Source organism: Cucurbita pepo, chromosome LG11, assembly GCF_002806865.2.
Source record: "Cucurbita pepo subsp. pepo cultivar mu-cu-16 chromosome LG11, ASM280686v2, whole genome shotgun sequence".
Lineage (NCBI taxonomy): Eukaryota > Viridiplantae > Streptophyta > Magnoliopsida > Cucurbitales > Cucurbitaceae > Cucurbita > Cucurbita pepo.
In genome coordinates, this window is record NC_036648.1 from 6,390,963 (window position 1) to 6,411,698 (window position 20,736).

The 20,736-nt window shown below is 36.0% G+C and overlaps 2 protein-coding genes across 3 annotated transcripts; one reads left to right on the forward strand and one right to left on the reverse strand.

Moving 5' to 3' along the window:
- Positions 1-2,856: 2,856 nt before the first annotated feature.
- Positions 2,857-6,232, reverse strand: LOC111804962. Of its 2 annotated transcripts, none has more exons than XM_023689808.1 (4): positions 6,138-6,232; positions 4,080-4,740; positions 3,908-3,991; positions 2,857-3,357 (listed from the first exon to the last, which is right to left on the reverse strand). In XM_023689808.1, exons 2-4 carry the CDS (start codon positions 4,690-4,692, stop codon positions 3,305-3,307), a joined length of 750 nt encoding a protein of 249 aa, XP_023545576.1. In that variant the 5' UTR covers positions 4,693-4,740; positions 6,138-6,232; the 3' UTR covers positions 2,857-3,304. The 2 variants fall into 2 exon arrangements, with proteins under 2 accessions (XP_023545576.1, XP_023545578.1); XM_023689810.1 differs by having other exon boundaries at positions 4,080-4,709; positions 6,138-6,231.
- An 8,265-nt stretch (positions 6,233-14,497) lies between these two features.
- LOC111805769 (1,4-alpha-glucan-branching enzyme 1, chloroplastic/amyloplastic-like) lies at positions 14,498-20,094 on the forward strand. Its single transcript, XM_023690989.1, has 14 exons — positions 14,498-14,712; positions 14,813-14,929; positions 15,290-15,500; positions 15,735-15,804; positions 15,900-16,169; positions 16,297-17,203; positions 17,341-17,457; positions 17,716-17,778; positions 18,394-18,501; positions 18,769-18,870; positions 19,059-19,126; positions 19,227-19,308; positions 19,428-19,544; positions 19,645-20,094. Exons 1-14 carry the CDS (start codon positions 14,635-14,637, stop codon positions 19,822-19,824), a joined length of 2,490 nt encoding a protein of 829 aa, XP_023546757.1. The 5' UTR covers positions 14,498-14,634; the 3' UTR covers positions 19,825-20,094.
- The last annotated feature ends 642 nt before the right edge of the window (positions 20,095-20,736 follow it).

The following is a 20,736-nucleotide window of genomic DNA, read 5'->3' on the forward strand; positions in this document are numbered from 1 at the left end:
TGAAATAGGGTTTTTGAAAAAAAAATAAAAAATAAAAAAATTAATGTGGCTAATAATTATTGTTTTTATTTTTAAAATTAAATTATACATAAAACCTCTAAAATTATTATTATTATTATTATTATTTTATCTGTAATGTGAAAGTGATTTTGTAGCTAATTCAATAAGTTATTCATTTTAAAAACTTAATAAAATAAAAATTTTAGAACACAATTTTACGACATAAGAATTCATTCATTTTCATATAAGAGTAAGTAGATAAGTCGTTCTAACGGTTGATTTTGGGATTTGAACAACGGAGTCTTACCCTCTCACTGACCCAAAACTTAATTTACAATTGGAGTATAAACAAATTGTTCGTTAGATTAATTAAAGAGTAAATTATATTTACAAACAACTTGGAAAGGACTGACTTGATTATATCCATGGACACAACTTGTTTAACCATGCATACTGTTCATAAGAATGCAACTTTAAATTTAGAGTGGAGTCACTGTAGTTTAAGAATGAAAATTAATTAGAGAATCAATTTATACTTAAGAGGAAAGATGTAATTACAAAAGTAAAACGAACTTATTATCTAACTGTAATTATGAATAATTCGTGAATGATTGACTTGTTTGTAATGATTATATCAATGAAAGAATTTGTCTTAGAGTGCATAAGACTACAACTCTAAATTTACAATGAAACGATCGTATTGGTAGGTTATAAAATCCTCTTGCTAATTCATAATAGTAAGTTGTTTAATTGAAAGAAAAAAAAAATGAATGTGTTTAAATTAATATTTAATATATTAAGAGATATATTAAATAAATAGGAAAAATATATTTGTAGTAGAGAGGTTAAATGTAAATAAAAAAGAAAATTAAATTAATATTTAATACGTTAGATATGTTAAAATGAAAAAATATATTATATATAAATATTAAAATAATTAATGTATATTATATCTTACCTTCGAATATATTTAAAATTTGAATGAAATTCAAATGAGTCGAATAAGATTTATTGAAATAATATATATTAATATTCAAATATATTATTTGGTAAAGATTTTCTAAAGTGGGGACAAGATCCTGGTTGAGCAATTTTTCTTTTGGAAGAATTTTTTTGAAACTCTTCTTCTTCAATCTTTTTCGGATTTTCTTTCAAGAAGTTCACACATTTTGGATTTTTCTTTCATCATAATTTCTCTTTTGAAACCTCGTCCTCCAATTCTTTCAGGATTTTTTTTTTCCAGAGGCTCTCACGGCCTTGTGTTTGAGTCATAGCAAATAATATATTGTGAAATGTAGAACTTATGCGTTGTTGGAATATATCAAGGAGGTTTGCATGCGGTCTATGCAAAGATAAAATTGTTTTAATTTTAATTCTAATAAAATCAAAACGGTTTCCAATATTCCCTAGAATGGTCCATCCCATCCAATTACAAAACCCTACTATGTTGCTGTAGGAGGAAGAGTTCATCCCATCCAATTATAAAACCCTACTATGTTGCTGTAGCGATACGATTACGTTAAGTGATATGACTTTTTGTGCTTCTGTGACAATATGTAAAGATGTCCTAAAAATGTCCTAAAGATGTCCATTTAATTCGTAGAGACAACAATGTAGAAAAATAAATAGGGTAGAAAAGATAGATTATATTTTTAGTCAAATCTCCACCCCACCTCACTTTTTATATATAAATATAAATATATTTATATTTATATATTAAAACTAAGACCCAAAACAACTTATTATATTTATATTTTATACGTACAAATTTATTTCTTTATTTTCTTTTTAATTATTTAGTAATAAATAACTTTTGAGGTTGGAAATTTTAGAAATTATGTTTAGTATTGTATTATATTTTTTTAATTATGAAATATTATTGAATTTATGACCATTTTTACATCTTTAATAGATTGAAAAGCGGAAATTATTCACTATTTATTTTATTTTTATTTATTATTTTTTTTTTTTTTGTTGCAATAACTCAAACCTTCAGAAATTTATGTAAAAATAAATGCAGATTTTGTAGAAATGAAGATTGAAATAAGAGGTGGAGACAAAAACTAGATAGGCTTCCACATGTCTCAACCTACGAACACTCCTACTCACTATGATGCTTTTCTATAGACCAACTTGACTCGAGCATAGCTTGGTTAAGTGAGATAAATGTCTCAACCCACGAACACTCCTACTCACTATAATGCCTCTATAGACCAACTTGACTCGAGCATAGCTTGGTTAAGTGAGATAAATGTCTCAACCCACGAACACTCCTACTCACTATAATGCCTCTATAGACCAACTTGACTCGAGCATAGCTTGGTTAAGTGAGATAAATGTCTCAACCCACGAACACTCCTACTCACTATAATGCCTCTATAGACCAACTTGACTCGAGCATAGCTTGGTTAAGTGAGATAAATGTCTCAACCCACGAACACTCCTACTCACTATAATGCCTCTATAGACCAACTTGACTCGAGCATAGCTTGGTTAAGTGAGATAAATGTCTCAACCCACGAACACTCCTACTCACTATAATGCCTCTATAGACCAACTTGACTCAAGCATAGCTTTGTTAAGTGAGATAAATGTCTCAACCCACGAACACTCCTACTCACTATAATGCCTCTATAGACCAACTTGACTCTATAGACCAACTTGACTCTAGCATAGCTTGGTTAAGGCATGCACGAACATTTCAACCTTAACCAAAGAGTAAAAAATTTGAACCCCACCCCACATATGGTAACCAAAAAGATCTCACAAGAGTCAAATTATCTATCTATATATATACACACCCACGTAGACTAAGCTGAGTTAATAAAGCTAACGACGTCAGATAAGAACTTCCAATAGAAAATTAAAGACCAAGACAACAATTTTATGGTAATTGGACTGATTAGGATGTTGGATTACAAAGTGTAATAAACTCAGCACATACTTCTCTCACTAAAACATTTTGTTATATGAAAAGAAATCTTCCAAAAGCCTTTCCAAATTGTTCAAACTTAAAGAGTACAATGGATTCTTACGTAATTTATTGTTTTTGCTTCATATCCAAACTAACCTGCAGGTGGAGTTTCATGTTGTTGGCAGTAGCAACACTTTGTTGCCCAAATCAAACTCCAGAACGGAAAGCTCTATGGAAATGATACCCTGCCTGCTCTCATGGAATGCTGGTTTGCTCGAAGTTACAGCCGGCTGTTGTACCAAGCAATCAACAAGTTTGTCCTGTCGTGCAACCATGGCAGAAATGGAAAATGGCCCTCTCATTTAGTTCTAACAAAGCTTCTTTCGGATGTCACTGAAGGTTGCCCAGAATATTCAAAGCCTTCATCCGTTGGATCTCTTTCCCTGTAGAACATAAACCTGTTAGCTACCTGTTCAATCCAAGTCACAACATTGGTTGCATGTTGCAAGCACACGCGAGAACAATCGAACATTATTCTTGTTAAGAATGAGAAGCTTTGATACCATGTTAAGAATGATGCTCTGATAGCATGTTAAGAATGAGAAACATAACTGGGATTGAAAGTCCAAGAAACAGAAGTGGGACCAAAAGTGACAGTAAAAATCATCAATATTTTTCTTCTCGACAATAAAAATCCTAACTGATTACGGCTATATAAAATATATTCTAATACTTCCCCTCAAGTTGGAGAGTGTAGTCAATAACACCCAACTTGCTTATTACGGCTATATAAAATAGATTCCAATAATTCTAAGAGACATTCTAAGAAGAAAACCAACATAATAATCTGGTCTCTTCGGTTTTGGAAGATTAAAAGTGACGTTAAAGGAACAAAATATAGATTTGATGGAATGTTGGGGTGATATAAGAATGTTCTTTATCCTAATACATCATCATAACATGATATTTGAAAGAAGTTTGAAGCAATTTTACCTTCTTCTACTGACAGATGCATGGATTTCTTTTCCAGATTAATGGCAAGTCTGCTGAGCTCAGAGGGAGGTAAACCATGGAGCACTATAAAGCGAGACAAAGAAGAGCATTCTTAGCAGTGTCGAACTTAAATACTGAAAGTGAGCTACAGTGATTATTCAACACAACTTACACTCGATAAAGCCTTTTTGATCCGACTCGTCACAATGTTTTAGGAGATTCTGAAGATTGAATAAACGCTCTGTTCTCTGCTCATCAGTAATCCCATTTGAATCAACAGAGTGAAGAATCTCCAAACCAGGAGGGATTCCCAGAAGATTGGATCCAGTAACTGCTAGAAAATTACCAGGCTTTTCTGTGAAAATGGGAAGTGAAGACCTAACAGGTGAAAACGCCATCGGAGAGGCTGCAAGAGAAGAAAATGCGGGTGCACAAGATGTGCTACCTCCCAATGCTCTTTTTTTGCCAGGCTTCACATCAACTTCTCCGTTGGCATAAATGATATGCTCAGTTACCCCAATCCCCTTGAAGGATTGATGGATTGCAGAGCTCGGTGAGCATGTCGGGTTGGATCTCTTACTTCCTGAAACCTTACTCCCATTCACAAGTTTGCCGCCCAAAGAACAGGAAGTTTCAGAATAGTTATACACGACACTCCTATTATCATTCTGCACATCTCTTAAAGCAACCTTTTTCATTGCAATTGGAGACTGCTTGCTCTTATACATAGACAAATGAGTTTCGCAGCTACCCATCCCACCGCTGTTCAACTTGCTATCAATCATTTAGAACACTTGAAGAGCTTCAACCAAATAACGATTTCAAATTATCTCCTAGAAAGCCAAGAGAGCAAATCAAATCTCCACCCAAGAGAGCAATATCGTTATTTCACACAACCACACCAACAATCAAGTAAAAGGATAATCACACATTAACGTTGAATGCTAGCTAGCTTATACTGCAAAGCTTGAAAATCAGACCACAGATACCACAAGACAATCAAAGTACATAAATCAAGAGGTCGATAAGTGAAGTGCGTTTATATATTTTCCATGACAATCAGCAATTTCCTTAAACTCGTATCGAGTACAGAATTATTTTTCAGATAAATACTAACTTGAAGTTAAAACTATCTTATACAGCAAAAAAATTGATCAAATTGTATACATCAAATGCCTGAATAATATATCTTCCATGATGTTTACAACCCCTTTCCAAGCTCTTACTTTCAAGTTTCAACTACCTTAAAGTACCAAACTCTCTACTTCGCTAAATTACAAAGTTTAACTCCATAATAATATGCAACACAATGTTCATCAAGTATCCATTTACCTATGTTAGCATAACACTTAATATCGAACTTGCACGATGGCACATTATGAAACAAAAGAATGTTGGTTTAAATTTTGTTTCTTTAGATTTTCATGCTCATTCCAATTTGATTCTTAAACATTCAAACATTTTACTTTAGTTCTACAGCCTTGTGCAAAAAATCTTACTGGTGCTTGCTACTAATTTCTTTCAATAAAATGTTTAATATAAAAACTAGACATAAAAAGAAATAAACATTTGATCATTAACTACATGAGTAAATGCCTACATAAAAAATTGGTTGCACCACATAGTAGGTCAAGCACCAGATTTCAAAACGGATCCAGAATTTTGTTCAATGATAAAGGACAAAAACAATTTTCGATGCAAAATTTAAGAACAATTGAACACTGACAAACTAAGAGAGAACGTCTGAAAAATTAGGTGCCAAAACTAAATAACCATGAAAGATTACGGACGAAAATAGGATTTAAACCACAAACGTTTCATCTGGCTAAATTGACCATGTCTTACTAAAACACAGAACACCAAAGAAAATGTAAGAACTCAGATCTAGGCAGAACCATTTCCGTAACACGTAGGACATAATGAAGAAAATTAACAGTTCAGGTCCAAATGAGTCAAGAGAAATGCAACAGGTCAATCAATCCCATACAATATTCCGCAGCAACATCAAACGAAATCAAACTCATCCACATCCACAGCCAAAAAGTTACAACGATTATAATAGTGAATCCTGTACTCATTCTAGTTACATGGATGCATCTACAAGCAGAAATGAAAATCAGTCGGCAAAGCTTCTGCTACGCAACGGAGGAGGGGGTAGGTCGGAGCATCAAAGGATCGAAGATTATGCGTTGTAAGGAAGGAAAGAAGGAATCGAGTAGAGAAATGGTACCTGAGAAGGAAGCTTGTTCGGCTTCTGCAACCGACGAGAGAGGGAAAGGGAGAGGGAGAGGCGAGTTCAAAAGGGAAAACTTTGGCTCGAAAGAAGATGGGTTTTCTATTTTCAATTATTATTATTATTATTTTTTTTTTAAATTAATTTAAAAGTAGCGGTCGTGGGCCCACCCTAGAACGAGGAAAGACTAGAAAGCGGCTTATGATTCTTCGGGACGACGTCGTATCGACGGGATTTTCAGAAATTGAAATTGAAATTATTATTCATTTTTATTATTATTTTTTTTTTTTAGTTCACTTTAAAACTGTACTAAATCACCCATCTGTTAGGGTCGAAACGATGCTAAGGGTATAATAGCAAAATATTCTAAAATTTTGAAGTTCTAAGGTTAAAATGGTTGAAATGATAATAGGGGTATAATTGTCATATATGGTTAAAATAGTTGAAACGATAGTAATGATATAATTATCATAGATCTAAAGGTTAAATGTTAAAATGGTTGAAACTATAATAAGGGTATAATTGTCAAATATCTTAAGGTTTAAAGGTTAAAATGGTTGAAATGATAATAAGGGTATAATTGTAAAATACCTTAAGGGTAAAAGGTTGAAGGTTAAAAATGGATGAAACAATAACAAGGGTATAATTGTTAAATACCTTAAGGTTCAAAGGTTAAAAGTTAACATGGTTGAAATGATAATAAGGGTATAATTGTCAAATGTCTTAAGGTTCAAAGGTTAAAGGTTAAAATGGTTGAAACAATAATAAGGGTATAATTGTCAAATACCTTAAGGTTCAAAGGTTAAAGGTTAAGATGGTTGAAAGGATAAGAGTCAAATACCTTAAAGTTTAAAGGTTAAAAGTTAAAATGGATGAAACGATAACAAGGGTATAATTGTCAAATACCTTAAAAGTTCAAAGGTTAAAGGTAAAAATGGTTGAAACGATAACAAGGGTATAATTGTCAAATACCTTAAAGGTTCAAAGGTTAAAGGTTAAAATGGATGAAACGATAACAAGGGTATAATTGTCAAATACCTTAAAGGTTCAAAGGTTAAAGGTTAAAATGGTTGAAACGATAATAAGGGTATAATTGTCAAATACCTTAAGGTACAAAGGTTAAAGGTTAAAATAGTTGAAACGATAACAAGGGAATAATCAAATACCCTAAAATTTAAAGGTTAAAATGTAAAACGGTTGAAATGATGATAATAATAAAGGTAAAATTTTCTTGTACCTTAAATTTCAAAGGTTAAAAGTTAAAGGATAATAAAGATGTAATTATCACATACTCTAAAGTTCAAAAGTTAAAAGATAAAAATGGTTGAAATGATAGTAATGTTATAATTGTCGTATACTCTAAAGTTGATTAATCGATATAAGGGTATAATTGTCATATTCCCAAAAGTTCAAAAACATAACTAAAACATATCTTAAAGTTAAAAGAGCATCCGATGAACTCTCTTGCCCATCGGGAATTCATTTGATTTTATTAAGAATTAAAAGAAGCATTCATATAAGCGTAATAACTCTATCTTTGTATAAACCACAGCTTATAAGCCTATTTGATGTATTAAAAAAATGTAGAAGTTCTTCTACATTCTTAAACATCTTCCTTGCTATGACCCGAACAAGGCCAAACCACAAGATCTTTCCACATTTTACAAGATTTTCTTCGTGTACGACTCCTTGTTATGTCTCGAACAAGGCCAAGACGTATAGAAACGTCGAAGAAAATCCACCGAGGAACTGAAAAAAGGTTCATGTGTATTTTTGAAACGTGGTGCTAACCGTAAATATATTTTTTATTTTTTTAATTTTTTTTAAGTATTTATGAAACTTTTGAAAACTCGGTATTTTTGAAACCATTTTGAAAGTTGAAGAGTATTTTTTAAACAAAATGTTGAAGGCTTCCGTAAGAAAAAAAAAATAATGGTAAATATATTTTTGAGACTTTTTTAAAAAATTTAAAAATATTATTGAAACTTTTAAAATTTTTTTGAGTATTTTTGAGATAAAGTGTAAAGTTTAAGAGTATTTTTATTAATTTAACCGTTTACTATGTCATATTGTGTTACCGAACATGTTATCTCTGTTGAGTTATGGAGTCTGCTCCCTGTATTTATAGCTTGGTCAATGGCTATATCCGGTAAAGCTATATATGGTACATAGCTATATATAGTAGATGGTTAAATCTGGTAAAGCTATATTTAGTAGACTGAACCATATATATATCCCGTCCAGTAAAGCTCTTAAATGTACTTTTCTATTCTCTGTACTCTCTTGTTGTACATGCCTGAAGTCATCAATAAAAAATCCTTTTAGCCAGAGTTCTCCTTGCAACTTCTCTCTATCCTTCTCTTTGTGTTCATCTAGATCGAGCGTGTGCGTTGTTGTGCGATCCTAACAACTGGTATCGATCCTAACAACTGGTATCAGAGCAAGGCAAAATTCACCACGATCTGTGAAGATGGAAAGTTCAAAGATTGGAATTGAGAAGTTCGATGGATCCGATTTCGGTTTCTGGAAGATGCAGATTGAAGATTATCTGTACCAGAAAGATCTTCACGAACCTCTGTTGGGGGTGAAGCCGGATACCATGACCACGGAACAGTGGAAGCTCAAGGATCGACAAGCCTTAGGGATGATCCGGTTGACGCTATCCAGAAACGTGGCGTTTAACATCATCAAGGAGAAGACAACGTCAGATCTGATGAAGGCGCTGTCAAATATGTATGAAAAACCGTCGGCTATGAACAAGGTGTATTTGATGCGTAGATTGTTCAATCTACAGATGTCTGAAGGTGGACGTGTTGCGGATCATATAAATGAATTCAATATGATCATAAGTCAACTGGGTTCGGTGGAAATTAATTTCGAAGATGAAATTAAAGCGTTGATTTTGATGTCATCCTTACCCGAGTCATGGGATACTGTTGTTGCCGCAATCAGCAGTTCCCGAGGATCTGATAAACTGAAGTTTGATGAAATTCGAGATGTAGTTCTCAGCGAAAGTATTCGCAAACGGGAAACTGGAGATTCATCAGGCAATGCTCTCAGTGTTGATCGAAGGGGAAGAAGCAAATCAAAGAGCTCAAACAAACATGGGCGTTCAAAATCAAAGAACCGGGGAAAATCTCCAAACAAACCCAACGTAACGTGTTGGAGCTGTGGGGGAAAAGGACACTTTCGGACAGATTGTACAAAGCTAAAGAAGAAGCAGAATCATAAATCTGAAGATGATGATGATTCTATATACACAACAGAAGATGCTGAGGACGTTTTAATCCTTAGTGTGGATAGCCCAGCTGAATCCTGGATTTTGGATTCAGGTGCATCGTTCCATTCGTCTCCAAGTAAGGAATTGTTTCGAAATTTCAAATCAGGAAATTTCGGGAAGGTGTATCTTGCCGACAATAAAACCTTGGAGATTGAAGGAAAGGGAGATGTCTCCATACAAACTCCAGCAGGAAATCAATGGACATTACAAGATGTCAGATACATTCCTGGTCTCAAGAAGAACCTGATCTCTATTGGTCAGTTGGATAGCACAGGCTATGCAGCAGAGTTTGGAAAGAGTTCCTGGAAGATTGTGAAGGGCGCCATGGTTGTTGCGCGTGGCACAAAATCTGGAACCTTATACACTACTGCAGAGTGTATAAACATGACTGCTGCTGCTGAGAGTGCTTCCAATTCAAGTCTATGGCACAATAGACTTGGACATATGAGCGTCAAAGGAATGAAGATGCTCACTGCGAAAGGAGCTTTAGAAGGCTTAAAATCTGTTGATATGGGTCTTTGTGAGAGCTGCGTTATGGGCAAACAGAAACGAGTTAGTTTCACAAAGGCTGCCAGAGAACCGAAGAAAGTGCGGTTGGAAATGGTCCATACAGACGTCTGGGGACCATCTCCAGTTTCATCACTTGGTGGATCAAGGTACTACGTCACCTTCATCGATGACTTCAGCAGGAAGGTATGGGTTTACTTTCTGAAACATAAGTCAGATGTGTTTACCACCTTCAAGAAGTGGAAAGCTGAAGTTGAAAATCAGACCGGCTTGAAGATCAAATGCCTGAGGTCTGACAATGGAGGAGAGTACAACAAATCAGAGTTTATAACATTTTGTGCAGCTGAGGGAATTAGATTAATAAGAACAATTCCCGGTAAGGCAAGACAAAATGGTATTGCAGAAAGGATGAACAGAACCTTGAATGAGCGAGCAAGAAGCATGAGGATTCATTCTGGATTGCCAAAGGCATTCTGGGCTGATGCTGTGAACACAGCAGCATATTTGATTAATAGAGGGCCGTCAGTACCCTTGAAGTTCAAATTGCCCGAAGAAGTATGGACAGGAAAAGAACTCAAGTACTCTCACTTGAGAACCTTTGGCTGTACTGCATATGTTCATGTTGATCCAGAGAAGAGAGATAAGCTTGATGCTAAGGCTGTGAAATGCTACTTCATAGGCTATGGCTCTGACATGTTCGGGTATAGGTTTTGGGATGAGAAAAATATGAAGATCCTAAGACACTGTGATGTGACCTTTGATGAAAATGTCATGTACAAGGACAGAGAGAAGATAAACTCTGAGACTACGAAGCAAGTGGGAGTTGAATTTGAGTGGCAAGAAAATTCACACAGTGATGGTACAACAGAAGCTCAAGAAACTCCTGATCCTATTGCTGAAGAACCAGACGTGGCTGATCCTATTGCTGAAGAACCAGACGTGGAGCAAGTTGCACCTGAACAGGTGTTGAGAAGATCATCCAGAACTACCAGAGCACCAGACAGATATTCAACCTCATTACACTATCTGTTGCTGACTGACGAAGGAGAACCAGAGTCCTTTGATGAGGCCCTACAAGTGGAAGATTCAACTAAGTGGGAGCAAGCCATGGATGATGAGATGAGCTCACTTGAAAGGAATAATACGTGGGTGCTGACTGAGTTGCCTACAGGAAAGAGAGCTCTGTTGAACAAATGGGTGTTCAAAATCAAGGTTGAACCAGATGGCAGAAGGAGGTTTAAGGCTCGGTTAGTAGTTAAAGGATATTCACAAAGAAAAGGCATTGATTATGCTGAGATCTTTTCTCCAGTTGTGAAATTAACTACTATCCGAATTCTACTGAGTATTGTTGCATCGGAGAATTTGCACCTTGAGCAAATGGATGTAAAAACGGCATTTTTACATGGAGATCTAGACGAGGAGATCTATATGCAACAACCCGAAGGATTTGCAGCTCCAAGCAAGGAGCACATGGTGTGTAAGCTCAATAAGAGCTTGTATGGACTGAAACAAGCACCGAGACAATGGTACAAGAAGTTTGACTCCTTCATGAGCAAGAGTGGTTTCCACAGAAGTGAAAAGGATCAGTGTTGCTACCTCAAGAAATACACTGATTCTTATGTGTTTCTACTCCTGTATGTGGATGATATACTAATTGCTGGATCAAGTATGAGGGAGATAAACCACCTGAAGGCAAGCTTGTCTTCAGTATTTGAGATGAAAGATTTAGGTGCAGCGAAGCAGATCCTTGGGATGAGGATTTCTCGAGATAGATCTGCTGGCACATTAAATCTATCCCAAGAGCAGTACATTGAGAAGGTGTTGTCCAAATTCAAGATGAATAACGCTAAACCCAGGACTACCCCCTTGGCAAATCATATTAAATTGTCAAAGGGGCAATCTCCCAAGACAGTTGAGGAACGTGAGCACATGGCATCAGTTCCGTACGCTTCTGCAGTTGGGAGTTTGATGTATGCTATGGTCTGCACTAGACCTGACATAACACATGCAGTGGGAGTTGTTAGCAAGTACATGGCAAATCCAGGGAAGGAACATTGGGAAGCTGTGAAGTGGCTTCTAAGATATCTGAGAGGTACATCCAATACTACACTTTGTTATGGCAATGGCAAAGTAGTTCTGCAAGGTTTTGTGGATGCTGATCTGAGTGGAGATGTAGACTCCAGCAAGAGCACATCTGGGTATATCTACACTATAGATGGAACAGCAGTGAGTTGGATGTCTAAGCTTCAGAAATGCGTTGCTCTTTCATCTACTGAAGCTGAGTACGTGGCCATAGCTGAAGCTGGAAAGGAGATGATATGGATGACAGACTATCTAGAAGAATTAGGCCGGAAGCAGTGCAAGAAGATCCTTTATACAGATAGTCAGAGTGCCATACAGTTGGTGAAAAACCCAGTCTATCATTCAAGAACAAAACACATTAGAAGACGGTACCATTTCACTCGCAGGTTAGTGGAAGAAGGCGATATGTGTTTGGAGAAGATAGAGGGTGCAAAGAATCCAGCAGACATGTTGACAAAATGTGTTGATGTTGGAAAATTAAAGCTATGCAAAGCCCTAATTGGTATGGTGTAGGATCAGTCTCCAAGTGGGAGAATTGTTGAGTTATGGAGTCTGCTCCCTGTATTTATAGCTTGGTCAATGGCTATATCCGGTAAAGCTATATATGGTACATAGCTATATATAGTAGATGGTTAAATCTGGTAAAGCTATATTTAGTAGACTGAACCATATATATATCCCGTCCAGTAAAGCTCTTAAATGTACTTTTCTATTCTCTGTACTCTCTTGTTGTACATGCCTGAAGTCATCAATAAAAAATCCTTTTAGCCAGAGTTCTCCTTGCAACTTCTCTCTATCCTTCTCTTTGTGTTCATCTAGATCGAGCGTGTGCGTTGTTGTGCGATCCTAACAACTGGTATCGATCCTAACAATCTCTTCCCCACGTACCAATTTATTACAAATCTCCACCTTAGTTGTTTCATTTTAATAAACGAGTTTAAAGTTTAAATGGAAAATTAACGCCAAATTAATATAATTTGTTTATATTCAACGTTAAATATTTTCGATAATACTTTTGAATTTAAATTTCGATAATAGTATTTTGTTTCAAAATTTGAACTTCGTTATTACCTTATTCTTGAACTTACAAGAGTGTCGTTAATATTCTTAAACTATTTTTGAAAAGTTTAAAAAATTCATTAATATCTTTAAAAAAATTTAAATTTTTAAAAAATACTTTTAGCAACAGAAACCCATTAGCACCACATCTCAGACATACATTTGAACTTTTAAAAGTAGCATTATGTGATGTCCCATATTGGTTGGGGAGAACAAACCACCATTTAAAGAGTGTGGAAACCTTCCCCTATCAGATGCGTTTTAAAACCTCGAGAGAAACTCTGAAAGGGAAAGTCCAAAGAGGACAATATCTGCTAGTGGTGGGCCTGGGTCGTTGCAAATGGTATCCGAGCTAGGCATCGGACAATGTGTCAGCTTTCTCGCTATTTCCCGAAGGGGTAGACACGAGATGGTGTGCTAGTAAGGACGCTGGGCCCCGAAGAGGGGTGGATTTGGGGCAATTCCACATCGATTGGAGGAAGGAAAGAGTTTTCTTCCCTGAAGGGGGTAGACACGAGGCGGTGTGCTAGTAAGGACGCTGGGCCCCGAAGGGGAGTGGATTTGGGGGCGGTCCCACATCGATTGGAGGAAGGAAAGAGTGCTCTTTCCCGAAGGGAGTAGACACGAGACGGTGTGCCAATAAAGACGCTGGGCTCTAAAGGGGGGGAGGGGTGGCTTTGGGGGCGGTCCCACGATTGGAGGAAGGAAAGAGTGCCACCAGCTTTCTCGCTGTTCCCCCGATTGAAGGAAGGAAAGAGTGCCACCGAAAAAAATGAAAGATGATCTATTTGTGTACATAAACAATTTTTGTTCGAATATTAAATGTGATTTAAAAAAAAAATTAAGAATATTAATGATGGTATTTTTTAAATGTATGACAGATAGATGTATTTTTGAAAATTTTTTTAATTAAAAAGAAATAATATTTTAAAAGTTTAAGGAATATCTTTAAATTTTTTTTTAAAAAAAATTAAATATTTCTGAATTACTTTAAAAAGAAAGTTAAAGGCATATTTTAAATAGTTGAAAGTTGAAACGATAATTTCTATATAAAGAATATTTTTTTTTTAATTTTTAATTATTTTCAAAGGTTTAAGGTATTATAAAAACAAATGACGCTTTTATTAATTTAATTTAAAATAAAATTAAAATTTAAAAAGTTTTAACCATTTTGTTTAATTTAACGAGACAAATTCAGAGTATTCAGTAACGATGCACGATCAAATCAATCAATATTGCGAGATCCCTTCTCCACCGTCCAACAATTTCCTGTTCGTGATCGAGAATTATATCACTGTGAGCTATCGATTCGCTACCAGATTTACAAAATTTCACGGTTTGTTACGTTGTCACGTGGAAGATGATGTTTTGTTCTTCATCTTTTTCGGACAAATCACTCGAATGGAAACAATAAGTGACGATCGAAGAAGACAGTTGTTTCAGCGTAAGGAATTAACGATGGAGAACGTTTTGATCGAGTGAGGCATTTCAATCGAAGTGAAATAAATACAGAGTATCGAAGATTTCTCAGAATCGGAATGTTGAAGCGATTCTAAGTTGCAGAACATGCTGGCTTCTCCTTGTGTTCTTCCTTCGACTGCTCTTGCTTCTTTGTCACTTTCGGCAAAGAAGAATTTCACTTCGGTACTTCTCATTGCTTTATAGGTTTCCGAGAATCCTTTTCCCCTCTTTGTTGTGCCCTGGTTTTCTACTTGTTTGAGGAGTTTTCTTTTGATATTGATAGGACTCGAGGAATCAATGTTCTTCATTGAGACAACAATTTGTGCTGAATTTTGGGTCTAGAATGTCGCATCACCGGCAGATGCACCCATTTATGGCTCCATTCTCGACTTACAAAAGGGTAATTTTTCTACTATCATTGTATGGTGATTAGTGTTACTTGCAGGGCATACAAGGGAAGGACATTCTCTTTTGTTCAAATTTCGAATCCAAAAGGCAATTAATGCATTTACTTTTCGTTTGTTTAACTGAATGCAAAGATTTCCAATCCAAGTATGAGGTTTCTAACCTTTGTGGCTATGATTGTCCAAGAATTTTTCTTGGTATCTGCTATGATCTGATTTGGAGACATTATTTGGATGGATTTGTGTTTAGGTTTTGATTTTTTTTTGTTGATTCTGAATATATGGAATGCATTATGAGGCACAATTAAAGCTTATTTTGGTAATATGTTATGACATTGGCGTCTTTCCTTTGTTAGGTTCACAGTCCTGCTATTATCTCTTCTGTCATGACAGATGATACATCAACAGTGTCATCTGCTGACGAGAACATGAAGGATATTGGCATCTTGCGCCATGATCCAAGCTTGGAACCCTTCAAAGATCATTTCAAATACAGAATAGGGAGATATTCGGATGTTCTAAACCTTTTTGATAAGCATGAAGGAGGCCTTGATGAATTTGCACGAGGTGCTTTCTTAAATCACATTGAAGATTTCTTGCTTCTTTTAAGTCATTGATTGATTATCATGGAAACTACTTCCTTTGCAAGTCTTTTGTGTTATAATCCATTTTTTGCTGTAGAACATGCTTGTGTTCATTCAGGAGGCATCAGTTTTAGTGTCAATCATTCTCTAGACTTGAATGAATTATAATTTATTAATGTTTTTCTTCAATTAGCTTACTTCTTCTATTATGCTTTAGGATACCTAAAATTTGGCTTTAATAGAGAAGGAGATGGCATTGTGTATCGTGAATGGGCTCCAGTTGCTCAGTAAGATTTTGTTCTTAGTATTTTATTTCTCTGATCATACAAATGTCTTTATTTTTGTTGTTCCAAATGGAAATGTCATGTTCTATTATTTTCAGGGAAGCACAAATTATTGGGGACTTTAACGGATGGGATGGTTCCAACCACCGAATGGAAAAGAACGAATTTGGCATTTGGAGTATAAATATTCCTGATATTGATGGCAAACCTTCCATTGCTCACAATTCAAGAGTTAAGTTTCGTTTTAAGCATGGAAATGGAGTTTGGATTGATCGCATACCTGCTTGGATTAAATACGCCACTGCAGATCCTACAAGATTCGGGGCACCATATGATGGCGTTTATTGGGAACCCCCTCCTTTGGAAAGGTATTGGCCATCCAATGTTTCTTACCGAGGTTCACCGTCTTATATGAGATTCCGAATACTATCTTCTAGTCTTTGAATGCAAAGATAATTGGTAAGTTAATGTGTCACTGTTCTGACCTTAATGCAGATATGAATTTAAGCATCCACGTCCAGCAAAGCCCGAGGCCCCACGGATATATGAAGCTCATGTTGGAATGAGTAGCTCAGAACCACGAGTTAATTCATACAGAGAATTTGCAGATTTTGTTTTACCTCGTATTAAAGAAAATAACTACAATACCGTTCAGTTGATGGCTATTATGGAACATTCATATTATGCATCATTTGGGTATCACGTTACGAACTTTTTTGCTATAAGCAGTAGATCTGGAACTCCAGAGGATCTGAAATATCTTATTGACAAGGCTCACGGATTGGGTTTACGGGTGTTGATGGATATTGTTCATAGCCATGCAAGTAACAATGTCACTGATGGCCTTAATGGCTTTGATGTTGGTCAAAGTACCCAAGATTCTTATTTCCACACTGGAGATCGTGGTTACCATAAGCTGTGGGATAGTAGACTCTTCAATTATGCCAATTGGGAAGTTCTGCGTTTCCTTTTATCAAACATAAGATGGTGGTTGGAGGAGTACCAATTTGATGGCTTTCGATTTGATGGAGTAACTTCGATGTTGTATCATCACCATGGAATCAACACCGCTTTCACTGGAAATTATAATGAGTATTTTAGTGAAGCAACAGATGTTGATGCTGTTGTGTATTTGATGCTAGCAAATAATCTAATTCATAGCATTTTGCCAAATGCCACTGTAATTGCTGAAGACGTTTCGGGCATGCCTGGTCTTGGAATACCTGTTTCTGAAGGGGGTATTGGTTTTGACTACCGCCTTCAAATGGCGATTCCTGACAAATGGATTGATTACGTGAAGAACAAAAATGATGAGGAATGGTCCATGGGCGAGATAAGTTGGAACTTGACAAATAGAAGATATTCAGAGAAGTGCATATCTTATGCTGAGAGTCATGATCAGGTGAGATTCTTATTCTATTTCTATAGTTTGATAACAGCAAGAGTAATTACAAAATTAATGTTCGTGCTGTTATTTCTCGTGATTTTTGTCAAAACTAATATAGTTGTGGCAAATTTTTCTTTGCATATACTGGACAGTCGATTGTTGGAGACAAGACCATTGCATTTCTGCTAATGGATAAAGAAATGTATTCTGGCATGTCTTGTTTGACAGAGGCTTCTCCTGTTGTTGAAAGAGGGATTGCGCTGCACAAGGTTTAGTTTCTTCCTAGTTCATAGATTCATCTACTAGGCAGCTTTAACATAAAAGAGGCGGCCCGTTATGAAATAGAAGGTCTCATTTCCGGACTATCAGTCTCCAAATATAAGCAACATGCCAGGATTATTGGCAGTCTATGTTCGAGCATAATCGATGATTTCCTACCTTCTTCGACCTTGTTATTTTCCCATCAATGATTATTAGCATATTGGTCATCCTATTCTGACACTAAGCTGCCATTTTTTGTGTGGCAGATGATACATTTTATAACCCTGGCTTTAGGAGGGGAAGGTTATCTTAATTTCATGGGAAACGAGGTGAGTTTAGTTTCTAAATCTTCTGCTCAATCTCTTGGCCTGTTGTTAATATATGAAGTTTTATCTCTAATAAACTGATATTAGCTTACAGTTTAGTTTTTGTTGGAAGTTCGTTTTTTAAATTTGGATCCTGTATGTTATCAATTGCGCTATGTAGTCTATGATCTTTTAAAAATTCTAAATACATTTCGAGTATTTCAATTTTGTTTTGAATAGGTCATCGTTGTTAACTCTATTAGTTTAACATCAAAGAGTGTACATGGTGGATTATATATAGGTAGGCAACTTAACGAACAGGGTTCGAGTTTAGGGGATGAGCTATTTGTGGAGCTGACTTGGCACATGTTGTGCATGATTATCATAAATTCATAATGTTAGCATGCCACATCAGTATTGAGCCAATAGTGTTAATGACAGATTGTTTAGAACTAAATAGAAAGTTTAAGAAATAATTGAAACCTTTTAAATTCTAGAAACTAGATATGGAATTTAACCCTTTATGTTTTTTTAGTTATGATTCTAGTTTTGGATATGTGCCCTGTGGTTTCGAATGGTTTAATTTCACATTCTTAACTGACATCATTTTATGCGAATTTTTATTATGGATTCTTATAGTTCGGGCATCCCGAGTGGATCGACTTCCCACGAGAAGGCAACGGGTGGAGTTATGACAAGTGTAGGAGGCAATGGAATCTGCCTGACACAGATCACCTGAGATACAAGGTCGGACGTTTCATTCGTATATTGCTATGTTAATAATAGGTTCACGTTAAAGTTTTATCAATCGACGACATTTTCAGTTGACCGTTCGTTTGTGCTATCTTTAGACCTATCTCAATGAAAAATAGTTGCAGCTTTTCCTTTCGCGAATTCAAGGGCGTCGACTTTGTAGCAAACTATGGATTTTTTCGATTTTGTAAATGATTTCTGATTTTGTTAACTTATGGTGGATAAACTCTAACATTTCCCCATCCCATATCCCTGGTACAGTTTTTGAATGCTTTTGACAGAGCAATGAACTCGCTTGATGATAAGTTTTCATTCCTTGCATCAAGTAAGCAGATTGTGAGCTGTACAAGTGAAGAAGAAAAGGTGCTTACTCCCTCAAACCTGAAGAACTGAATCTTTTTCACAGTAATTTGTATTCTTGGATTATCTAGTTAGGATCCATGATGGTTTCAATTCATGATAAAATGAATAATATGCGATATTAGTATTTGAAAGGAATGAAAGCTATATTAGCTGGAAACCATCTAGCTTAACTGACCGTCGTGATGTAGGTGATCGTCTTTGAACGTGGAGACCTAGTGTTCGTGTTCAACTTTCATCCCATAAACACTTACGACGGGTATGTGGTTTTGTGACGTAGAGCACATGGATTTCATAATCATGGTATAGCCAATCCATTCCCTTACAATTATGATATATAATCCTTCAAATGCATACAGATACAAAGTCGGGTGTGACATACCTGGAAAGTACAGAGTCGCACTTGATAGCGATGCTTCGGAGTTCGGCGGACGTGGAAGAGTAAGAAATCCTTGGCGGTTCATCATTTCTTAAGTTTTTATTCATTTCCTTCTTTGGGATGCATAAGAAAACTACATGTTGCTTCTCTGATGATCTTTAGCTTCATGCATCGGTAACAGGTAGGCCACGACATCGACCATTTTACATCCCCAGAAGGAATCCCCGGGGTACCCAAAACAAATTTTAACAACCGACCCAATTCCTTCAAAGTTCTTTCACCTGCTCGAACTTGTGTGGTATGACAAACATGGCTGTTTGAATTGCTTTTTAGTTTCATGATATCCTTCCATGTCCCCTAGTGGCATTCACATGACATTTTCATGTTTCCCTCTTAAGGTTTACTACAGGGTTTATGAAAGCAAAGAAAAAGAAAATGGTGTTTCAGCTGGTGCGAGCGAGACACATGCCACTGATGTCGTCTTAGCTCGGGACGAGGAAGGTGAGATTTCAAAGATTGAAGGCGATGATGATGTTCACTCGAGCAAGATAGAAGATTTTCCAGTGAGAGAGGACTAGTAGAGCAGCAAGGACATCAGATGATGAGTAGAAAAGTTGTTTGAATAGAAATACATTGAGTTTCTAATGTAAATATATAAAACTCAATGTATGCAACAAAACTTGAATAATGTCCAAAGCTTCACTCTTGAAATGTATTTTGTAGCTCGATTCTCTTTTGATGTGCCAAAGCATTGGTCACATCATTGCAGTTTCGAGGCAGATATGGGCAGAAGGTTTACTTCGAAAATAAAAATGTAAATATTTGTGGTTAGATACTAACAATTTCCATTCTTGAAGAGTCATATCCCCCTACCCAATAGTTATATGCAGTAAGTCATTGTTATTGCCTCTTTGCTTACGTTCCCATGTAATACTAATTTCTCGAATCTTGCTTTAAGACTCTCTTTTGAAATCTCTCTGCCCCGTTATCTAAAATCTTCTTTTTGAATCGGGGTCAAAGGCTCGAGCATGTCGCTAGGCCTATACATAATCGTAAGTCTGCTACCATCAAAATGCGATTGTGACAAGTGGTATCAAAAGCTCTTTAGTATAGCTACATGCTCTATCAAGGATTGAGTTTTTTTTTTTTTTAATTATTACTTTGTTTATGAGTTCAACTCCAACATCTTTGGAGCGTTTGGAGAGTGGTTGCAAGCTATGTTTTTTTTTTTTCTAATCCCATATCCCATTTCCTATATTCTTGACCTATTTTTATACTATTTTTATGTTTGCATATAAGTGGGTTTGTTACAAATGGTATTAGAGCTAGACACTGAACCAGAATGTTGAGGGGTGTGAGGGGTGTGAGGGTGGACACCGAACAGTGTGAGGGTGTGAAAACCTCTACTTAGCAAAGATGCGATTTAAAGATCTTGAGGGGAGGGGTAAGTAAAGCTCAATGAAGGTGTGTGAAAACCTCTACTTAGCAAA